Genomic DNA, 25,040 nt, shown 5'->3' with positions numbered 1-25,040 from the left:
CAATGTTTTACTACCCGTGTATACAACAATATCCAACACCAGGCCACTGTCACAATCACAGAGTACAAACAATTTTATACCAAAGCGGTTCCTCTTGCTCGGTATATACTGCTTGAATGACAGTCTACCTTTGAACAAAATCAAAGACTCGTCAATTACAAGATTCTTGAATGGATAAAAGTATATCCTGAACTTTTGTTTGAGATACATGAAAACATTTCTAATCTTGTATAACCTGTCACTTCTGTCAGGCCTGGTTTTGTCAGAGAAGTGCAACATACGTAACAGTAAGATAAACCTGTTCACTGGTATTATTTCACTGAAGGATGGGGTACAAATTAGCCGATCTGTGGACCAGTATGCTTTTATATTATGCTTATAGACGTGAGGCATAAGCATTATTGTTGCAAAAAGCAAATACATTTCTGCAACAGTCGTCTCTTTCCACCTGTGTAGTCTTGACTGTGGTGATAAGATCGTATTTGCCATGGTGTACTGAAAATACTTATTACTTTCCCTGACAATAATTTCCATCAATGGCTGGTCAAAGAATAATTCAAAGAATTCCAGTTCATTGGCCGTGGTTCCAAGGGGACAGGTAGGTAGAATTCCACTTTGCGAGTCATCAAAGTGGTGAGGGCTGGGAACAAAATTGGGATTTTGCTGCCAATCCCAGATACGGTTTGCTGGTGGATACTGGACATCATAGGCTGGTTGTACGGGTGGTTGTGGCGGGCTGGTGGGTGACGCTCCGCTTTGTCCTTGAACTGACGAGTCAGCAGCGTGGGTTCCCGCGTGGCACAGCGAGTCACGCATGGCGGTGCCACTACCACCACCAGCCCCACTAACACCATCCACTGATGTCTGTGGCCCATCCATGCCAAGTGTAGCCACATCATCCTCACTATCACTACCTAAAACGGGTGTAGGGCCACGGGATGTACTCCGTCCCCTGGGCACAGCATAGGGTACACTACCCGAGCGCATGCGGCGGCGAACATACCGACGCTTCACGGGTGAATATGTTTCCTCACTATCACTACTCGAATGATCGTCGAGCGCAATAAAATCACAATCCACATCAGAATCATCGTCATTACTGAAGTCAGAGGCCAGGCCACGGGAAAATATTAGTTTTCTCTTACGTTTAGGAACACCCGACCGTGAGTCACGAGTGCCCACACCAGAGGTAGAAGGTCGAGGATCGTCGGGGTTTTCTGCACTATTATCGATATCCTGGTCATTATTTTCGGTCACTAACTTATCAAAGCCGTAGAATTCGTCTTCATTTCCACTTCCATCAGTGTCAGAACTATCAGACAGGAAGAGGAGAGTCCCAATTTTCCGGGGAGTGAGAGCTGACTTGCGACGAGACATGGTGAACAAGGGTGACTGAGCCGGCGTTCCCACAATGCTATGCAGGCGCCTAGATTTTTTGTTTACGGCGCACACCCACGGCGCAGACCCATTCTCTCATATGTAGGCCTATGAGCGCTTTCGCGCTAAATTTGACGGCGCTAGAATTTTGGCGTAGATCTACGGTTTGGACACTCACCGACCAGCCGTAGATCTACGGGACGGACCCTGAAAGGGTTAAAGCAAGAGTCTTACGACTTCTCTTTTATCACAGCTAACCTTAGATGCCATCGTCAATGAAAGCCAACTAGTTAACGAAAGAGTAAACGAGAGAGAGAACGAGATACAGAGTTAAGACAATGTAAGAACACAAACTGAACAGGTAGTGGGCGATCACTTGGTCAAGCGAAATAAATGCGTATTAATATGTGTCTACTTTTAGTTCATTCACATACGTTTGTAAGAGTTTGTAAAACATTTACCTCAATATTTTTTTATTATAATAATAATTACCTCACAATACAAATGCTCTTACATTGTGTACAAGTTGTACAAGTTAGTTCAGAATAAACAAACAGCAACACACCATTTTTAGAGTGAATGAAGATAATAATAATAATAATAATAATAATAATAATAATAATAATAATAATATCATTATTATTAATATTAATAATTAATAATATTATATTATTATTATTATAATAAAAAGCACTAAACCCACAAGGGTCGTGAATTGCTATATATAGAGTAAAGACATAAGAAAAGAATATTTTTCTACAGTTACCCCCCAGTGTTTGACTAGAGAAAACGTAATTCTTCCGACACTACCTAGTAAGTAAGTAAGTTTATTCAGGTATACACAAATACAGTTACATAGAATTATCATACATAGCAGCATATGTGTAGAGAACCTGGGATAACCCAAAAAAGTCAGACACAGTGACTTATTTCCATTGGGGTCCTTTTACCTTATTATTATAATATAAAGGTTATAATATTTTCTTATTATTCTACAATGAAGATAACATCTTATTATCAAACTAAAAAGACTATCTACTACACGAGGGTCATTAAGACTATCTACAATACGAGGGTCATTACTAGGAATAAGGTAAAATTTACACGTATTTTAGCTAAAAAATAGAAAATCATTCCCCTCCCTTTCTGTAGCTACATTCATCAGACACTTTTTGGCACTCTTCTTGAACTGGTTCATGCTATGACTGGCTTTGACATGTGCGGGTAGTCTGTTCCATTCCTTTATTGCTGTACAATAAAAGGTGTTTGACGCCTGGCCAATGACTGTGGGTACTACAAAGTTGTGCTCTCTCCCCCTAGTACAGTGGACCCCCGCATAACGATGGCATCGCATAGCGATTTTTCCGCATAACGATTACTTTTATCGCAAAATTTTTGCCGCGCATACCGATTAAAAACCCGCATACCGATTTTCGTCCGAGACGCGTCCAATGTGCCCTCAGCCAGCCTCACATGTGCCGCTCCGTCCCATTGTTTACCAGCCAGCCTCCGCGGTAACATCCAAGCATACACTCGGAATATTTCGTATTATTACAGTATTTTCGGTGCTGTTTCTGGAAAATAAGTGACCATGGGCCCCAAGAAAGCTTCTAGTGCCAACCCTGTGGTAAAAAGGGTGAGAATTAGTATGGAAATTAAGAAAGATTTTGAAGGGTTTGGGGCTAACCCTGAGAAGCCTATGCCAGTTGTGGAATCCATTGTGCCTACTTCAAAGATTAAGGAAATGTGTGCACAGTGGGTTGAACTGCAAACCTTTATAGATGAAAATCACCCTGACACAGCTGTTGCAAGCCGTGCTGGTGACTATTTCAATGACAATGTTGTGGCCCATTTTAGACAAATCGTAAAGGAACGGGAGGTACAGAGCTCTATGGACAGATTTGTTGTGCGACAGAGGTCCAGTGACTCTCAAGCTGGTCCTAGTGGCATTAAAAGAAGAAGGGAAGTAACCCCTGAAAAGGACTTGCTACCTCAAGTCGTAATGGAAGGGGATTCCCCTTCTAAACAGTAAGAAGATAATGCTCTCCCCTCCTCCCATCCCATCAATCATCACCAGATCTTCAATAAAAGTAAGTGTCATTTAATTGTGCATGCCTTTTTCAGTTTGTGTGTATTAAAATTAACATTTCATGTGGTAAAAAAAAATTTTTTTCATACTTTTGGGCGTCTTGCACGGATTAATTTGATTTCCATTATTTCTTATGGGGAAAATTCATTCGCATAACGATTATTTCGCATAACGATGAGCCCTCTTGCACGGATTAAAATCGTTAACCGGGGGTCCACTGTACTATGATTGCTTTGGTTCCCAACCTTGACAAAATTGACAGCAAGATATTCTGGACACTGTTCGTGAGCAATTTTATAAACATGATTTAGCTTCAGTTGTTCTACTCTGTCTTCAACATTCAGCATATCCAACTGCTGTAATTCATCCTGGCCTACGTGTTCTCTTGGTCCCAGCCCCAGGATGAATCTTACGATTTTGTTCTGGGTGATTTGCAGTCTATCTTTCAGTTTTTTTGTCAAGGCAGAGTACCATGAAGAGCAAGCGTAATCCATATGGCATTGTATAAGGGCTAGACATGGGGTCCTGCGAGCCTCAGTAGGTAGACACTGTGCTTGTCTATACAGGAACTTCAGTCTGGCATTCGCTTTCTTTACTACACTGTTCCCTATCAATTTTCCTGACATGCATGGGTCAAAGGGGATTCCCAGATATTTTACTGATGAAACCAAAGTGATGGGCTCCCCATTACACTGAACATTAAAATTATTTACCCTTCTCAGTTTATGTTTCGTGCCAAAGAGAATGGCTTCAGTTTTCCCTAGGTGTAATGATAGTTTGTTGTCTACTAACCATTTGCTGCAGGACTCCAGTTCCAGTGTTAAAACATTAGCAATATCTTGTGGGTCTTTACCTGTCACTAACAGAGCACTGTCATCTGCATACAGTAGGAGTTTGCACTTGACACTGATAGGCATATCATTGACATAACATAAGAATAATAAGGGACCCAGAATACTACCTTGGGGAACTCCACATGTTATCAGCAGGGGTTCTGATTCCGTTTTGTTGATTTTGACAATTTGTCTCCTGTTGCTAAGGTAGGACTTAAACCAGTCTACAGAACCTATACCGATAGCTTGAAGTTTCTTACATAATATATTGTGGTTGACAGTATCGAAGGCCTTTTGCAGGTCTAAGGTTACCATACCTATGAGGTTCCCTTTTGACATTTCAGTTCTCAGGTAATCCATCAGATTAATAAGGGAGGTATCGGTTGAGTAGGATCTTCTAAAGCCCGATTGATAGCTATGGAGAATGCTGTTGTCATTAAGGTACTTAACTACTTGAGAATACACCGCCCTCTCCAGAATTTTAGATATTATACTGAGTATACTAACAGGTCTATAGTTGCTTACATCAGACCTATTATTTTTCTTGAAGATAGGAGTAACTCTGGCCTCCTTGAACCCCTCCGGTACGGTATTAGTGGTGATTGATAGATTTATTATGTGAGCAATAGGGATTGACAGTTCAGAAGCACCATCTTTTAGGAACTTAGACGGGATGTTATCAGGGCCTGTGCTCTTAGTTGGGTTTAACCTGTTTAGTTCTTTTTGAATGAAGTCATGAGATACACTTACTAGTTGACAACTGTTTGGGGTTACCCCTTTATTGGTATAGTATGTTTGAAACTTATCAGAGTCTGTGTTAAAGGTATTTGATGCAGCTGGTAGTTTACTTACTAGTGTTGATGCAACAGATGTGTAGTAGGAATTAAAGCAATTTGCCACCTTAGATGTTTCGTGGCATACCTCATTATCGATAGTGAGTACTATGTTAGACCTATCTACTGGCTTATGGCTATACCTCAACTGTTTTAGTTGTTGCCAGAGCTTTCTGGGGTTATGCTTATACTCTTCAATTTTTGAGCAATAGTGCTTTGCCTTTGCTCCTTTTATAAGTCTCTGTACTCTGTTCCTCACCCTTTGGAATTCATTTAGTGCTGCAATATCCTGTCTGTTTGCTTTAAATCTTTTTAGCAGCTGGTCTCTGAATTTCATATTATCTAATATCTCAGTATTCATCCAGGGTTCAGTTCTTCGTTTAATCCTAACCTCTTTAACTGGTACAATATTATCAAGAATGGTAGTGAACATTGTTTTGAATTTTTCCCAGGCATCGTTTATGTCTGTGCAACTTGTTATCTCTGTCCAGTCACAATTGTGTAGCCTATTTACCAGTGTTTCTTTACTGTAGTTACTAGTTGACCTCATTTTTATTGTCCTGTGTAGGCCTATCCTATCCCTAGTGATTTTCCTGGTGCAGTAAATGATGAAATGATCACTAAGACCTGTGGTAATAACGCCTGACTGACTAATGTTCTCAGTGCGGTTACAAAGTATTTGGTCAATTAGGGTGGCTGAGAACTGTGTGATCCGGGTTGGTGTATTAATTAGTTGGGTGTAGCTATTTAATCCTAGAATTTGCTTATACCTTTTGCATAGCACGTTATTTTGCTGCTGAAAACAGATATTGAAGTCGCCCAGTATTATTGTCTCGCAATTGTTTTCAACTCCGGACAAGACTCTGGAAAAGTCTTCTAAGAACTGGTCCTGGGTAGGAGGGCGGTAACTAGTTCCTACTAAGATGGATTTGGTCTTGGGAAGCAGCACTTCAAACCATAGAATCTCCAGTTTATTGTTATTTAAATCAGGTCTTGGGTTGTAAGCTAAGTCATTTCTAATGTAGGCACATACTCCACCACCCTTTCTGTTCCTATCTAAGCGTTTTATATTGTAACCTTCTATTTTGACCTCGTCGTCAGTCACCGTATCATCCAACCAAGATTCAGAGATGGTTATAACTGCCGCCCTAATTTTGTTAGCTAGAATCCTAATCTCTGCCAATTTAGGAAGAAGTGATCTTGCATTGACATGAATAAAGTGAAGGCCTGTTTTCATAAAACAATCATAATCATCAATATATGGCAATGGGTCATTTGTATTAAAATTAGGTAAATCAATGTCATCACTGCTAAAGGGTAACTGTGCCAAAGTGCATTTGTTACACACAAAATGAATTCTGGCACCGTTGCTATAATTGTACATACATCCATCATGCACCCACCCCTTACACATTTTACATAAGGTGCCTTTTCTGTTTTTCATGCATACTTCAGTACAGTGTATGCACCTGTTTGTTAGTGTTTGAGATAATAATGGCTGTATTGTCTCACATTGACCTATGTATGCATTACATATGGAGTTAAGGTTATCATCCCTAGCTACTAGACCGTCATTATCGCCGTCATTTATCTGTCTGTTTTGCCTTTGCACAATAGTTTGAGGTCCTGGATTAATTTGGATATCACCACTTAAGAGCGCTACAATAAGAGCTGTGTGCCACTGTTTTTGTTTGGGTATACGGTGTTGCCATACCTTGCGGCGATAGTGAGGTTTACTTTTCTGGTAGGATGGCAATTGTTGGGCTTTTACTGTCCAGGGCACTGTTACTCCATTCACCTTTTCCAGCCCCCATGACTGATTTCTTTCTTCATGGAATTGAAGAAGAAAGATAAATATAATTATGGCAGCCTGTACCCCCCTAATGCCTGCCATTTTCACTCTTCGCTCTTTTACTCATATACAATAATATTTATTTCTCTTTTCCAGTCCCTAGTACACTTAGTATCTGCTTTAGCAATCACCACTGAATTACTAGTAAAATTTCCTCTTCAAAACCCTCTTCACTGCTCACTTTTCCCTTAACTTCACAAACCCCTTACAGTTAGCCCCTTATTACACACTCCCCTTCCCACCTCACTTCACAATCTGGCTTCACCAATTAACTTCTAACTCCTTTCCATTCTGGTAGACCAGAAAGGTTTAATCAATGGTTTTATCCTTCCAAATCCCCCTCAATTCCATTTATCGGGGGTTGTGTCGTGTTGTTGACTGCCTGACCTGTTCTGCTGACTCAGCCATTTTTAAAACACTGAGGGGAGTAATGCCACCTACAACCTGACTTTCCTTGAGTTTATAGATATATTTGGCTTTTTCTGCTATGATTCTCTCCCTGTATACTAGTCAGCTGAATATAGGTCAGCTACTAAAACATTAATTAACCTTGATTATTTAACTATTCACTTCTTTCCCACGACTGGCACTGAGGGATAACCGTCCTATAACCTTGGAGTTTTGTACTGTTGATTTGACGATGTCTCCTGTGTTTCCCTCTCGTTAGCACTGGTACAGGTGATATGATGGTGGTACAGATATGATGCTACTGTCAACAGATGAACGTCAGTAAAGATGAGAATTTCACTTCGCTAGTTGTACGTCTGGCAGTAGCTGCTGTTTGGATGCCGGTCAGCCATGTTTAAAGGCTCAATTCTTTCCCTCGTTTGGCACTGAAGAAAAAAGTCCTACAGACCTGTCATTTCCTTGGAGATTTAGTTGATCAGGTTTTCTGCCATGTTGTCTTCACGTTGAACACTGGTGCAGTTGATATGGAGGTCAGTTATTTCATTGTAGTGGAAAACGTCTCATGTCTGGTTCATGTCTGGCAGCAGGTCTGGTACTTGAATGCCGGTCCCTCTTCTGTCTTATTTAGTCCATTTCATTGTCGTCACAGTCAGTTTTTATGTCACTATAGTTTACTTGCATGTTGTTGCAGCAGTACTTGCAAATTTGGCCATCACTGGAGTTCGGATAGGCCCAGGGGACGGCAAGATATAGGAGCAGCCTCGTTGCTGCTTGCTGTGGCCGCTGTCCATGTTCAGTAGGCTGGTAGTACGTACCTACACAGCTGCTTTGTAAACAAATCTCATATTTACACCAATTTTTATTCTGTGAGTGTATGTATCATGTTTATATGCTATGTAATGGGTTTCATATATAATTTTGAGGAAAATATTATAGATGGATTAATGAAAATGCCTATATTGATGTAAAATAAGACATTTAGTGTGCCCAAGAGTGATTATTATTGCGTAGTATTGGGGCGTCATGAGTAGAGAGAGACTTGGTGATTTTATTGTGTACCTGCACACCAGAACAGTGTGTAAGTATATTTAGGTACAGGTACACATAAGTATAATTGAAATTTTGGAAAGTTTCCTGACATAATAGATGTGGTCACGGAAAATGTAAACAAACCGGGTGGGGGGGCGCCGTATTTGAAAGACTGCTTGCCGTATAGCAAATTTTGGTCATAATTTGACATCGCCATACTAGCAGAATGCCGTAAGGCGAAATGCCATAAAGCGAGGCCTTACTGTATTATAATATCTTCATGGGGAAGTGGAACAGAATTCTTCCTCCATAAGCCATGCATGCTGTAAGAGGCGACTAAAATGCTGGGAGCAAGGGGCTAGTAACCCCTTCTCTTGTATGCATAAATAAAGTTAAAAAGAGAAACTTTTGTTTTTATTTTTGGTCCACCCTGCTTTGGTGGGATACAGCTGGTTTGTTGAACAAAGAAGATCTTTATTTACTACAAATTCATGTACAAGGTATACAGGTCTAGCTGACATCAATGACACTACTAAGATTAAGATTAAGATAAAGATTTTTATTTTGACAAATTACGTGGTTGTACTGAGGAATATAATATTTAAGTGTACATGCCAAAAGCCCCTCTGTATGCAGAGCATTTCAGGCAAACTTAAAGATTAACTTAAGAATAGTATGGCCAAAATACATAGTTCATATGGTCATTAGATGAGTTAGAGTGAGTACAAGAGAATTGAATATTATGTCAGGTGATGCTACATGGTTTTCATAAGTCTAGTAGAGACTTATTACACTATTGAATTAGTTAATAAAGATTACTGTATTACAATGTAACAATCTAAAACAATTTACAATATGATATATGTATTACAGCTTAGTATTATTTAAAACAATGAAATCTGGTATTACAATGGAACAATTTTTACATTATGATGCACTGTGTTACAATCTACTACTATTTAAAACAATGAAAAAAACAGACATCCTAATTTCAAATTAGTAAGTGGTTGAGTATTCATCAGCACAATATGAGCAGCTTTTGAGAAACTGGTAGTGGTTAGGTATGGTTGTCTGGTTAATTTTGGGTGATGAGGTGATTTCTTATTAGGGCCTTAAACTGATTTGCAAACGGGGGTCCTTTAGTTTATTCTGGCAATGAATTCCAGATCTTTGGGCCTTTTACGTGCATAGCATTTTTGCATAGGGAGAGATGAACACGGGATATCGAAGAGTAATCTGCGTCTCGTATTATGGTTGTGTGTTCTGTTATAGTTATCAAGGAAGAGTTTGAGAGGAGGGTTTACATAAGAGAATAGTGTTCTGTGTATGTAGTAGGCACAACAATAAGTGTGGATGTTTTGTATATTTAGCAAGTTAAAACTCTTGAAAAGAGTTGGAGTGTTGTCTAATGCAGGAGTTAGTAATCAATTACACTGCACCTTTTTGCTGGGTTATTAACCCTTTGACTGTCGCTGCCGTATATATACATCTTACGAGGTACCGTGTTTGATGTATATATACTCATAAATTCTAGCGGCTTCAAATCAAGCAGGAGAAAGCTGGTAGGCCCAAATGTGAGAGAATGGGTCTGTGTGGTCAGTGTGCACCATATAAAAAAAATCCTGGAGCACACAGTGCATAATGAGAAAAAAAAAACTCCGACCGTTTTTTTTTTAATTAAAATGCCGACTTTGTGGTCTATTTTCGTATAGTATTTATGGTTGTATTCTCGTTTTCTTGGTCTCATTTGATAGAATGGATAACATGTTATAGAAATACAGGTGATTTTGATTGATTTTACTATAAAACGAACCTAGAAATGGAGCTCAAAGTAGGGGAAATGTTTGATTTTTGCCAATGTTCAAAAGTAAACAAATGATGCCATTGTCCAATAAATGTCCAACTAGCCATTCTAATATGCAGTCATGAATTGTTTATGTTATTCATACAATTATTACAGTATTGCAGTAGTCTGCATAATAGTAAGTCTTCTATTTTTTGTTTGAATAAAAATTCAAAATAGAAAGCAAGAGTAATATCAGAGGGGCCTGGAGACGTGACTGATGAACAAAGAAAATGTTATTTTAGAGCCAGGAATGTCTGCATTGTTCATTCTGGACCTTATTTTGAAATTGTCATATTTTTTAGTTTTCGTGAAATTGGCCAAATTGCAAATTTCTGACCACATTATTAGGTAGTTGAAATCAGTAAATGGGCAGTTTCTTGTACTCAATCGATAGAAAAAATGGAGTTCTAAAGAAATAGCTATGAGTTTGGGCGACTGGAGCAAGGGAATTAGCCGAAAATAGGGCTCAAAGTGGGAGAAATCGCCGATTTGTAAACAGCACCGAGGTCGCTAACTTCACGAGAGCATAATTCCGTCAGTTTTCCATCAAATTTCGTTTTTTTTGTGTCATTACAATCGGGAAAAGATTCTCTATCATTTCATAAGAAAAAATAATTTTTTTTTTTTTTTAAATTTTGCGACACCAGGAGACACCTCAGGATTGGGGGTTGCGACAGTCAAAGGGTTAAAGGCTTAGGGTGATTTGGTGTGGTTGAGCCCCATGCACAAATACCATAGATGAGGTAAGGGTAAATGAGAGAGTGGTACAAAACTAGAAGAGCTGACTGGGGTACATAGTACCGTATCTTTGACAGAATGCCTATTGTTTTGGAGACTTTCTTGGAAATTTGCTGTATGTGTGTCTGAAATTTGAGACTGTAGTGAAGGTGGAGACCTAGAAATTTGCCCTCTGCCTGTCTCAAGATAGGTGAACCATTTATCAATATGTTTAGCTGTACATTTGAAGCTCTGTTTCTGAAAAGCATGAAGTAGGTTTTGTCTATATTGAAAGTAAGTTTGTTGGTAATCATCCAAGTAGATATTTTTAGTAGTTCAGCATTTACTGTGTTCGTTAATATGGTTGAGTTTGGGTGAGAAAAGCCGTAAGTTGTGTCATCTGCAAATATAATGGGTTTAAGGAGATTAGATGCATTTGGGAGGTCACTGATGTAAATGAGAAAGAGAAGTGGGCCAAGAATGCTCCCCTGTGGGACTCCAACAAGAACAGGTTGTGTAGTGGAACTGGCTCCATTTGTGTATACATACTGGGTCCTATTGTTAAGATAAGATTTTAGGTAATTGAGAGAGTGTCCTCTGACTCCGTAATGTTCAAGTTTTTGATGCAAAAGGTCACGGTCAACTGTATGAAAAGCTTTTCATAAGTCTATGAAGAGTCCCAAGGGAAATTCATTTTTCTCGAGTGCAGAGTATATTAGTTCAAGCATATGTATAATAGCATCTTTAGTACTTTTTTTCGGTCTGAATCCAAACTGACAAAGGTTGAGTATGTTGTGGGATATTAAGTAGGAGTAGACTTGTTTGTGTATTAATTTTTCAGAGATTTTAGATAGAAGGGGCAGGTTTGATATAGGCCTATAATTGTTCAATTCAGTGGATCACCTCCTTTGAAGATCAGGGTAACTCTTGCTGTCTTGAGTATGGATGGGAAGGTGGAAGATTCAATGGATTTGTTAAAAAGAGTTGCAATAATTGGTGATAACACATGAGAAGCTTTTTTTATACATGAGTGGTGGTAAGTTATTTAGGTCCCCTGTCTTGTTCTTTAGTGTTTTGATGATAAGCGAGATTTCAGTAGGGTTTATTGGGGCTAAAAATAGAGTATTAGGGTAGTTGCCAGTGAGGTAGTCTTTTGGTTGAATGTTTTAGTTTGGGATTTTACTTGCTAGTTTTGTTCCTACGGTAGAAAAAAAGACATTAAGTTTGTTGGCAGTATCGGTTGGCTGTAGGAGAGATTCGTCTGGTTTAGTTAAGTTAATCATTATGTTTTGTGATAGCCCCTTGTTATGCAGAGCATTTCGGGGCAAATTAGGTCATTGTCCCAGGATGTGATCCACACCAGTCGACTAACACCCAGGTACCCATTTTACTTATGGGTGAACGTCATAGACAACCAGTGTAAAGAAACATGCCCAATGTTTCTATCCGCACTGATAATCGAATGCAGACCCTCGCTGTGTGAAGCGAGAGCTTTAGCCACCAGGTGTACCTGTGATAAAGTTTAATAAGTCATGAATTATCACTTTTTTATTGATGGGAAGCACTTCACGACTTCTCTTAGGCTTTGAAGAACTGTCACCATCACTACTTTTGCACTTTGGTGTCATTACTAAGCAAAATTAATTAAGGGTTATTTTCGGGGCCAGGGTAAACTGCAGAAACTGGACTCTTAGATACAGGGTCCTACTGTAGTATAGTATGCCTTGGGGTAGGGGGTCAATTCTCTGGGAGATGGTGCCACTGACCCCACCCCCATCTCCAGGGTGCTGGCCTAAGAACCCAGTCTCTCTTTTGGCATAAATATTGGGCATATCTCCCCTGTTGTCTAAATTTGCAGATGACATGGCATGTTTTATGGACTTGGATTGCAGAATGTGAAAAATAGATTTTGAATAGTTTTACTTGAATTGTGAGTACGATTCATGTGAAATATGAGTGAAGTGGTCACAAAAGTAGCAAATTGTTACTGACAGTGTAAATTTGATACATGATCTAATAAATGTGTAAATTTGTTACATGATCTTATAAACGGAATATTTAGAATGCTGAATAACCAAAAGAGAAGTGGAAAAGAAGCCTTCCTCTGTAAGCCATGCATGTTGTAAGAGACTACTAGAATGCCGGAATCAAGGCACTAGTAACCCCTTCTCCTGTATAAATTATATGTGAACCACAGAATGGGTGGGATTTGAACTCATGATGAGTGACTTCTAAAATTCAAGGCCAGTGAGTAAACCACCATAAAGAAAAATTTAAATTTGTATTCCACAGGCTTTCTTTAGCACTCTAATAAGTATTAAAAATATCCAGAATCCAAACATTTTTTTAATATTTCAAGTGCTGTTATTATGAATTTGTATAATAATTTTCTCTCTTTCAGGGTGGTGCCTTAATGCTGATGAAGGGCTTTGGAGCTATCATTCTCCTCAGATCAAATCAGATTCATTCTCACTCCCCAGGCACTGTATGGCCCCTATGGGTTTAACTCATCCCCATAAAGATAATTCAGGTACATACTCCTCACTTAACGACCTACCTGTTTAATCCCTTGACTGTTGCAGCCCCCAATCCTGAGGTGTCTCCTGGTGTTGCAAAATTTCAAAAAAAAAAAAAAAAAAAAAAAATGAGAGAGAATCTTTTCCCAATTGTAATGACAATAAAATAACAAAATTTGATGGAAAACTGATGGAATTACACTCTTGCGAAGTTAGCGACCACGACGATATTTACAAATCAGCAATTTCGCCCAATTTGAGCCCTATTTTTGGCTAATTCCATTGTTCCAGTCGACCAAACTCATAACTATTTCTTTAGAACTCCATTTTTTCTATCGACTGAGTACAAGAAACTGCCCATTTACCGATTTCAACTACCCAATAACGTGGTCAGAATTTTGCAATTTGGCCAATTTCACAAAAATTAAAAAATATGACGATTTCAAAACAGGGTCTAGAATGAACAATGCAGACATTCCTGGCTCTAAAATAACATTTTCTTTGTTCATCAGTCATGTCTCCAGGCCCCTCTGATATTACTCTTGCTTTCTGTTTTGAATTTTTATTCAAACAAAAAATAGAAGATTTACTGTTATGCAGACTACTGCAATATTGTAATAATTGTACAAATAATGTCAACCCATTCATGACTGCATATTAGAATGGCTAGTTGGACATTTATTGGACAATGACATCATTTGTTTACTTTTGAACATCGGCAAAAATCAAACATTTCCCCTACTTTGAGCTCCATTTCCAGGTTCTTTTAATAGTAAAACCAATCGAAATCACCTCTATTTCTATGTTTTCCATTCTATCAAATGAGACCAAGAAAACGAGAATACAACCATAAATACTATACGAAAATAGACCACAAAGTTGGCATTTTAATTAAAAAAAATGGTCGGAGTTTATTTTTCTCATTATGCACTGCGTGCTGCAGGATTTTTTTTTATATGGTGCACACTGACCACACAGACCCATTCTCTCACATGTGGGCCTACCAGCTTTCTCCTGCTTGATTTGAAGCCGCTAGAATTTATGAGTATATATACGTCAAACACGGTGGCTCGTAAGACATATATATACGACCAAAACAGTCAAAGGGTTAATGACCACTCGGACTTATGACCAGTTCTCAGACTGGTGTATTGTATGGGTGTTTTATTCTTTATTGCTTTTTAATGCCTAGTTCTATTTTTAATATACTATAAATGTTATAAATGGTGCAAAGGCAACATTAAAACAATATCTAAAGATGGTTGACACAAAATTATTATTCTTAAAAACCTCCACCTTTATTACCTCACATTAGTATTAAGATTAAATAAAATTGTAATATAGTCTCTCCTCACTTAATGACGGAGTTGAGTTCCATTCCTAACACCACGTCAGTAAATGAATACATCTCAAGTGAGGAGCATACTCTAACGGTAGTGGGTTTGTGTCAACCATCTTTAATAATGTTTTAATGTCAACTTTGTACCATTTATAACATTTCTGGTATATTTTTAATGTTTATACATCAGTGTACTGTATATTGTAATACACAGAGTAGAGAAAATCAGCTCTAATATACACCTACCATCCAACTTACGACCGAGCTTGGTTCTGACCAACCGGTCGTAAGTCAAAATGGACGTAAGTCGAACTTTACTACTGAATATCAACATCACATTTTTTAAATGACTTTATTTTATTGTTTTAATTTGGTATTCCATTTTTTACTTTACTTTTTATGCTGTTAGTACTGTATTTTATACTGTAAGGTTTAGGATAAACACTGTGTACAACACAAACAGTTGTTTATTTCCCAGAAATTTGGCATAAAAAACACGGTCGTAAGTTGAGTGGTCGTATGTCGAGCAGGTCGTAAGTTGGATGGTAGGTGTACATTATTTAGGTATGCATACTGGTCAGAGAGCCAGTCGTAAGTCTGAGTTGTCAGTAAACGAGTACGTCGCTAAGTGAGAAGAAGCTGTACAGTTAACCACTACTGTCTTGTCTAGTTTTAAGCAGTTACTATGTACTATTATCTGTCTAGTTTTAAGTAGTTACTGTGTATTAGGATTAGTCTGCCTGAAATGCTGCAGCATGATAGTGGCTTTCTTTGTACTTAGCAAATCAAAATTGTAATTACACATTGTAACCTTTACAAAGAAATAAACCTTTATCTTTATCTTTTAACTGTGGCTAAAGGTCTTGCTTCACATGACAAGGGTCTGGGTTTGATTCCTGGCAAGAGTAGAAACATTAGGGATGTTTCTTTACACTGGTTTTCTATGTTCCCCATCAGTAAAATGGGTACTTGGGAGTTAGTCGACTGGTGTAAGTCGCATCCTGGGACAAAACTGACCTAATTTGCGGGAAATGCTCTGCATAAGTGGCTTTCTATATAGTAATATGTCATTGATGTCAGCTAGGCCTGTATACCTTGTACATGTACTTATAAAAATAAAGATATCATTGGCATGCTTGAAATATCAGTAAGGGTCGGCTCCTCACTTAACGACCAATTTGCTTACCAACCTACTCGTAAGAATGGAACTTGGTCGTTAACTGAGGAGTGCCTGTATTATTTTCTTAAGAAGCTGCCCCTCTAACTTTCTTCACGAGATGCTCAAGGTTGGTAGCTATGATTCCTTTTATATTGAAAAAAGTGCTAAACCAATATGAGTCAAATGAAGGGCTCTAGATCCAAGGAATCAGAGCTACTATCCTGCAAATCATAGGTACTCAAACCACAGTATTGGTGGGGTTAGAATCCATAGTAAGTGAGTTGTAAAACTCTAGGCCAGTGTGTAAGCCACTGGGCCAGCTGGCTATAATAAGATTCATCCAACTAGGTATGTATATTTATACACCATAGGGAGGTTAACACAGGCCACCACTGTGACCACCCATACTGTAGTTTGTTTGCAATTATGTTATTATGATTTTGTAAGTCAATCCATATTCTCCAAGTACTTGCCTAAAAATATAATACAAGTTAAGAGGAGTCACATAGCTAGCACAGAACTAACTTAAAACCAAATACAAAATTTCTATAACAAAATACAGTAAACCCTTGATCTAACATTATTATTATTATAATCAAAAAGAAGCGCTAAGCCACAAGGGCTATACAGCGCTGCAGGGTAGGGAAGGAAGCAAGGGAATTGGATGGCAGAAGGGAGGGGGGATGATCAGCAGGTTACAGAAAACAGCGGGGCAGGGGATAGTACGGGGGTAGAGGGTAGCAAGAGATTGAAGTAGAAAGGGATGAAGGTATCAGAATTTGTGAAGTAAGTCAGTTGTTGTCAAAAAGTCAATGAGAGAGTCTGGATGAAAGGTGGGTCCATCACCGAGAAGGGAAGGTAAAGAGAGAGCAGTGGAGCGAAGACGACGAAAGAGGTAAATTCTGCGTGCTCGTTGATAAAGTGGGCAGTCCAACAGAATGTGGCTGACTGATAATGGAGCTTGGCAATTCTCACAGAGAGGAGCAAGATGCCTCTCCATGAGATATCCATGAGTAAGACGAGTATGGCCAATGCGAAGACGGGAGAGAGTAGTCTCCCAACCTCGACACTGGTGATAAGAAGACGGCCAGTAACCTATACTCGGTTTAATAGATTGAAGTTTGTTGCCGAGCATAGTAGACCAACGTTGTTGCCAACGGGTGTGAAGGTGGGAAGATATTGCAGTAAAATAGTCCGTAAATGGAATACCTCTATAAGAAACTGGTAGGTCATGTACTGCTGACCGCGCAGCAGTGTCTGCCTGTTCATTGCCCTGTACGTCAACATGACCAGGGACCCAACAAAAAACAATATCTTTATGCTTGGTAAAGATGCGGCGTAGCCAAAGTTGGATACGGAGGACTAAGGGGTGAGGTGTATCAAATTTTTGTATAGCCTGTAAAGCACTAAGGGAGTCTGAGACAACCACAAATGATGACACAGGCATAGATGCAATACGGATAAGTGATGTAAGGATGGCATATAATTCAGCAGTAAAAATACTAGCCGAAGATAGTAAATGCCCTTGTACGACACTGTCCGGAAACACTGCTGCAAATCCTATGCCATCAGAAGACTTAGAGCCATCTGTGTACACAGCAATGGCATGAGAATGAGAGTGAAAGTGGTCAAGAAAAAGAGAGCGGGAAGCGACCGTAGACAATTGGGCTTTTGAGCAAGGGAGGGAGAAAGAACAGACTCGAACAGCTGGAACTTCCCAGGGGGGTAGGGAAAAGTGAGATGCTACATGTACATAGAAAGGTGGTAGTTGAAGAGAAGACAAGAGCGAATGAAGGCGAAGAGAGAAGGGACGGAGTAAACAGGGGCGGCGAATAAATAAAGAATGTCTACTAATATCAGTGACCATTCTATAAATGGAAGGATTGCGGAGATCATGAGAGCGTACATAGTAGCGCAGGCAATGGGCATCACGGCGATCGGATAAGGATGGAACGTTCGCTTCTGCATAGAGGCTCTCGACAGGGGAAGAGCGAAAAGCACCAAGGCATAAACGTAATCCTTGGTGATGAATGGGGTTAAGGCTAGAGAGAGTAGCAGGAGATGCCGCTGAATAGATCTGGTCACCATAATCAAGTTTCGATAAAATAAGGGTGGAATGTAGGCGAAGGAGGGTTCGACGATCAGCTCCCCATGAAAGATGAGCAAGGGTTTTAAGAAGGTTCAGCTGGCTGTGACAAGTTGCCTTCAGAGAGGTAATGTGAGGTTTCCAGGATAACCTACGATCAAAGAGGAGGCCCAGAAACTTGACTGTATCACGTTCAGGGATACGGGAGCCATAGAGGTACAAAGGATGATCGGAGATGACAGAGCGTCTAGTGAAAGTGATTTGGTGGGTTTTAGTGCTGGAAAATTTAAACCCACGTGTGGTGGCCCAATTGGAAACACGGTCGACTGCATGTTGGAGAGAAACTGTAATGAGGTGACAGTCAGCGCCTGCACAGGCAATAGCGAAGTCATCAACATAGAGTGATGACCAAATATTTGATGGAAGACTAGAGGCCAAATCATTAATAGCAAGGAGAAAAAGTGTTGTGCTCAGAACACATCCCTGGGGGAGACCTTCAGCTTGGATAAAGTCCGGGGAGAGCACATTATTAACCCGAACACGGAAATGCCTGTCAGTTAAAAAGTTCTTAAGGAAGGATGGTAGATTGCCTCGAAGGCCTAAGGAGTGGGCTTGGGCTAAAATATTATACCTCCAAGTTGTGTCATATGCCTTCTCAAGGTCAAAAAATATGGCAATAACTGAGTGGTTATTCACAAAGGCATTACGAACATACGTATACAAGCGTAGTAAGGGGTCTATGGTAGAACGTCCCTTACGAAAGCCATATTGACGAGTGGAGAGACTGTTGTGTGTCTCTAAATACCACACCATTACCATTACTTTGCAAACTGCACTGGTAAGAGCAAGGGGACGATAGTGGGAGGTTTCATGTCCCGTAGTGCCTGGTTTGCGGAAAGGGAGAACAATGGCGGATTTCCACAGCTGTGGAAGAACTCCTTGTGACCAAATAAGATTGTAAAGGCGTAATAGGACTGCAAGGGCTGACTGATGTAAATGTTGTAGCATACGAATATGAATGTCGTCGGGCCCAGCTGCCGATGATCGACAAGCTGAGAGTGTTGCCTCCAGTTCTTGAAGTGTAAAAGGCACATTATACTGTTCTTCTCTGAGAGAAGAAAAGTCCAAGGGTGCTAACTCTCTGGCAGACTTTGAGGAAAGAAATGAGGGGCATAGATGGAGTCCCTGAGAAATACGGACCAGATGATTGCCAATTTCATTGGCAACATCTTGTGGGTTTGCTATATCAACACCGGCAACCCGCAGAACAGGAGCCGGGTCAGGAGAATATTTACCACTCAGTTTTCGTACTTTTTTCCAGACTGCACTCATAGAGGAAGCAGAGGTGATGGTGGAGACATAATCTCGCCAGCAAGTGCGTTTAGCATCACGGATGACACGGCGAGCGATCGCACGCTTCTGTTTAAAATCAAGGAGTTGCTCTGTGATTCTATTGTACCGGTACCTGCCCCATGCAGCGCGTTTCAAACGTACTGCACGAGCACAAGCAGGAGACCACCAAGGCACGCATTTCTGAGAATGCCTGCCCGAAGTTTGGGGTATAGAATGAGAAGCTGCGGTGAAAACGGAGGACGAGAAGAGGGTGTAAAAGCTCATCGATGGAGGACGAAGAAGGAACCTCTTTAAAAACAGTTAGGTGTGAGTAAAGGTTCCAATTTGCCCGATTAAATTGCCAGCGTGGGGTGCGAAGAGGTGGCGAATATGAAGGGGAAGTAAGAATGATTGGGAAATGATCACTGTCATGTAAGTCCGGGAGAACAGACCAAGTGAAGTCTAATGCGGCGGAGGAAGAGCAGACTGAGAGATCGATGCAAGAGAGAGTATGAGTCCGAGGATCAAAATGGGTGTGAGTACCTGTATTTAAAACATGGAGGGGGTGGGTGGCAAGAAAAGCCTCTAACTGAATTCCACGGGAATCACAGTGAGACCCCCCCAGAGGAAATGGTGGGCATTAAAATCACCAAGTAACAGAATCGGTGGCGGTAATGATGAAACAAGCAAGGCAAAATCCGGAATAGATAATGCCCGAGAAGGAGAGAGATATAAAGAACAGAGCGTATACCACCTATGTAAGTGGATACGGGCTGCTGTGTAATGCAGCGAAGTATGAACAAATAGCTGATGGTACGGAATATCAGTGCGGAGAAGAAGGGCACTTTCATTAAAGGTCCCATCAGGAAAAGGATCTGAAGAATACAATAAATTATAGCCTGAGATGTGAGAAATAACAGCAGAGTGTAATTTTGGTTCTTGTAAGCAAACACCAACAGGGGCAAACTGGGAGAGTAACATCTGAAGCTCACCCCAATTACCCCTGAGGCCGCGTATATTCCACTGTAAATAGGCCATGATTGGCAATGATAAAGATACTTGAAATCCGCAGGTAAGGGTTCCTATGGACTAGAAGGGTTAGAAAAGTCCACATGCGGAGGCAGTGGAAAACGTTCAAGCAGCGAAGGAACGGTGCGCTGTGAAGAAAGGAGTTGCGCAGATGGAGCAGAGGAGAGAGAAAGAGCGGAAGGTGGATCAGTGTCCATTGATGGTTTGGTCTCTGCAATATATTCAGAGATTGCTTCAAGTGTTTCGGAATTCAGAGATGTCGTATGGGAGACAATATTGGGAATGGTAGGGGGAGGATGAGTAAAGATTGGAACTGTATTGGACTGTACCAAGGTAGGGGGGGGCGAAAGGGTGGAGGGAACTGGAGAAGCGTGGCAGGGGACAGAAGAGGCAGGAACCTGGGAGGTGGCAGAAAAGGAAGAAACTTGGGAGGGAACAGGGGAGGAAGGTACAGTACGAGGAGGAGGGTGAACCTCTACACTTGTAACTGAGCCAGTGAGAGGGGAAGAACCAGGGACAGAGACAGGGAGGGTAAAATGAGGAGGTGGAAGATGGGTAGGAGGTGTTAACGGACCTTTTTTTGACTTTTGAGAAGTAGAGGGACGATTGGGAGGAGGTGTCATACGAGGTCTCGTCGATACTGAGGCTTGTGAGAGAGAACTCGAAGAAGCAAGATTAGACTGAGGCGTTGAAGTAGGGACGTCTGAGCCGAGGACAGCAAAAGGATTAGATACAGGAGTGATTATGGGAGAGGTAACCACAGAGGTGGGTGAAGATGGGATACCAGAAGTGGGGGGACGTTTTGAAACACGAGAATAAGAAACACGTGGGAGTCTCCCTTGGAGGCGGAGATGAGAAACTGCCATGGCATAAGGGAGACCTTCTGTCTCTTTGAGGTAACGGATTTCCTGCTCGTTTAAATAGACCTGACAATGGCGAGAGTACGAAGGGTGAGCCTCATGACAGTTAAGGCAAGAGGGAGATCGATTGCAAGACGTATTAGAATGGTCATCGGCACCACAGACTGGGCATTCGGCGATAGATCTGCAATATTTCGCTGGATGGCCAAATCGCCAGCAATTTCTACACTGTTGTGGTGTAGGGATCACCTTTCGAACTTGTAACCGATGTCCTGCTATATAAACTGAGGATGGGAGTTCTCGGCTGTCAAAAGTTAAACGAGCCACATTGCTAGGGTATCGTCTCCGCCCACGGGCAGGAAGAACGTAAGTGTCTACCTTGAGGATTGGGAGATCTTGGAGTTCCAGCTGTTCAAGAATGTCAGTGCCACATGTCTGGAAATTTTGTTGAACTATGGTATGGGGCAGAATGACAGTACCACTACAAGAATTGAGGGAATGATGTTTTTCAAGAGTGACAGGAACAGTATCGATATGGGAAAGACGAGAGAGCTCATGAGCCTGGGTAGCATTCTGTACGGTAATGATGCGCGTACCGCTCTTAAGAGCATGAAAAGAAATATCTTTACCAACATGGCGTAGGAGTGCCTTGCCAATACTATGGTCAGAAAGATAGGCAGTAGAGGAAGTTGGTCGTAAAGTGAAGAATTTAGTCCATTGTTCAGTCTGAAACTGAGCGTGGAAAGGTAGTGAAGGACGTGTCGATCGTTTCTGAGAAGAACGAGAAGGTGGAGAAGTATCATCAGCAGGTAATTGTCGTTGGCGTTTAGGCGTGGGACCAGAGTTGGTCCGACGTGGAACGGGTCGGCAATTTGAAAATTGCCGCACCGTAGAGGGAGAGGCCGGAAGCATAGTCAGAGGAGAGCGAAGGTCTGATAAATCGAAGGAGTCAGTCGAGGCCTCAGTACCTGAAGCGGGTGAGGAAACAGCACCGGCAATAGGTACAGAGGCATGAGGAATGTCTGAATAGTGGTCCAAAGACGAGGCGGGGTCAGAACGGGGTGCGGTATCAAGAAGGGGCCCGGGGGTACCAGGTTCATGGACTAGGGCTGCCATGGTTAGGTTACTTCTTTCTTTTTGTTTTTAAGAAAAAAAAAGAAAGAAGAAAAGAAAATAAAAATAAAAAAAAGAATAAAAAAAGGGGGGACCGGGGAGGGATAGTTCCTAGGAGGAATGAAAGGGCCAGAAATCTCCCTCCGCGCCCAAGAGGACCTCAGTACCGCAAGTAGTGCAGATGCAGCATGGAACCCGTGCCATACCCTACCCATCATGCTAGTAAACTAACAATCTGGGATAGCAACCTCACATCTGCCGAGCTACCTCGGTGGACAAAAGAGAGGGCGGCCTGATATCCGCCACAAAGCATACCTCCTTCGGCCACCACCCCCGGAATCCGAAAGGTGGCTTCCAGAGATACACTCGTCGCCCGAAAGACACCCAAAGCTACTCCGGGATACCGGAGAGGGATCGGGACATCCCCAGGCGATCCAGATTCCACGGCAAACTACGCCACCGCTAAGAACCTCAACGGAATGGGATGGACCCCGGTATCCTTTCCCCTACCTAGGAACTAGCGCGCCTGTGGGAGAAATCCCAAAGGACAAAAAGAGGAAGGGCAAAAGGGAGGGGTGGGGAGGAGGAGGAGGAAAGGAAAAAGGGGAGGATGGGGAGGATGGGATAGGGGAGGGGAGATTGGGGGGTAATTAGGTTCGGTCTGAGGAAGAAGACCGATAGGTCTAATTCCTCAGACCAAGAGCCTCTTCACCATGCCAAGGAGCCCCCCTTGAAGAGGCTTGATCTAACAAAATTTTGAAATAATGGGCAAAATCCACTGAGTAAAATGTATTTTAAACCCATTATTTTCACTGGTTATTACAGCATATCTGTAAACTGTATGTACAGGACTATATTAAATATGCAGTACAAGAGGTTTGTCAAGAAACAGGACAAGTGTTTCCTGATGCGGGTCTTAGTCAGATGATGACCCACCATTGGAGATTTTGATCATCTGACTGAGACCTTCCTCTGGCTTACCAGTCCACTCCTTTAAAACTATGATTATTATTGTAACCTTTTTTTTTTTTTTTTTTTACAGTACAATACTTTACTACTTTTTTAACATTATTCTTATTTAACCCTTTCAGGGTCCGTGCTGTAGATCTACGGCTTTACATTCAGGGTCCAAACCGTAGATCTATGCCAAAATTCTAGCGCCATCAAATTTAGCGCGAAAACGCTGGTAGGCCTACATGTGAGAGAACAGGTCTGCATGGTGTGTGTGCGCTGTAAACAAAAATTCTAGGCGCCCGCATAGCATTGTGGGAATGCCGGCTCAGTTACCTTTGTTCACCATGCTTCGTCGCAAGGCAGCTCTCACTCCAAGGAAAATTGGGACTCTCCTCTTCCTATCTGATAGTTCTAACTCTGATGGAAGTGGAAATGAAGACAAATTCTTTGGCTTTGATCAGTTAGTGACCGAAAGGAATGACCAGGATATCGATAATAGTGCAGAAAACCCTGACGATCCTCAACCTTCTACCTCTGGTGTGGGCACTCCTCAGTCACGGTCAGTTGTACCTCATCGCAAGAGAAAACTATTATTTTCACGTGGCCAGGCCTCTGACTTCAGTAATGATGATGATAGTGACGTGGATTGTGATTTTATTGCTCTTGACGATCATTCGAGTAGTGATAGTGAGGAAACATATTCACCAGTGAAGCGTCGGTATATACGTACACTGCCGCATGCGCTCGGGTAGTGTTCCCTATGCAGTGCCCAGGGGACGGAGTGCATCCCGGAGTACATCCCGTGGCCCTACACCAAGAATAGACAGTGAAAGTGAGGATGATGTGCTACACTTGGCATGGATAGACCACAGGCATCAGTAGATGGTGGTAGTGGTGATGGTAGTGCCATGGCCATGCATGACTCAGCAACCCAGGCTGGGACCCACGTTGCTGACTCCTCAGTTCAAGGACGAAGTGGAGCGTCAGCCACCAGCCCACCACAACCACAACTACCAGCACAACCAGCTTATGATGTCCAGTATCCACCAGCAAACCGTATCTGGGATTGGCAGCAAAATCCCAATTTTGTTGCCAAGCTCCACCAGTTTGATGACTCAAAGTGGAATTCTACCAACTTGTTCCCTTGAAAACACTGCAAATGAACTGGAATTTTTTGAATTATTCTTTGACCAGCCATTGATGGAAACTATTGTCAGGGAAAGTAACAAGTATTTTGAGTACACCATGACAAATATGATGATATCACCACAGTCAAGACTACACCGGTGGAAAGAGACGACTGCTGCAGAAATGTATTTGCTTTTTGCAACAATAATGCTTATGCCTCATGTGTATAAGCATAATATTAAAGCATACTGGTCTACAGATCGGCTAATTTGTACCCCGGTCTTCAGTGAAATCATCCCAGTGAACAGGTTTATCTTACTGTTATGTATGTTGCACTTCTCTGACAAAACCAGGCCTGACAGAAGTGACAGGTTATACAAGATTAGAAATGTTTTTATGTATCTGAAAGAAAAGTTCAACAAGTACTTTTATCTGTTCAAGAATCTTGTACTTGACGAATCTTTGATTTTGTTCAAAGGTAGACTGTCATTCAAACAGCATACAGTGGACCCCTCGTTCATGATATTAATCCATTCCTGA

The 25,040-nt window shown here is 41.3% G+C and overlaps 1 protein-coding gene across 4 annotated transcripts in view; it reads right to left on the bottom strand.

The window, feature by feature from the left end:
- LOC128687197 (lysosome membrane protein 2) overlaps window positions 1-25,040 on the bottom strand; it is a 191,589-nt gene that overhangs the window by 44,534 nt on the left and 122,015 nt on the right. Inside the window, exon 9 of one of the 4 annotated variants that reach the window (XM_070098503.1) lies at window positions 8,171-8,215. The exons of the other annotated variants lie outside the window; for them this stretch is intronic. Within the exon in view, the coding sequence (XP_069954604.1) occupies window positions 8,186-8,215 (30 nt within the window). The 3' untranslated portion in view covers window positions 8,171-8,185. Of the gene's footprint in view, window positions 1-8,170; window positions 8,216-25,040 lie in introns of those variants that run through there. 4 annotated transcript variants of the gene reach the window in all.

The sequence above is a fragment of the Cherax quadricarinatus genome, chromosome 62, assembly GCF_038502225.1.
Source record: "Cherax quadricarinatus isolate ZL_2023a chromosome 62, ASM3850222v1, whole genome shotgun sequence".
In the NCBI taxonomy this organism is placed as follows: domain Eukaryota; kingdom Metazoa; phylum Arthropoda; class Malacostraca; order Decapoda; family Parastacidae; genus Cherax; species Cherax quadricarinatus.
This window is presented reverse-complemented; position numbering and strand designations above follow the sequence as displayed.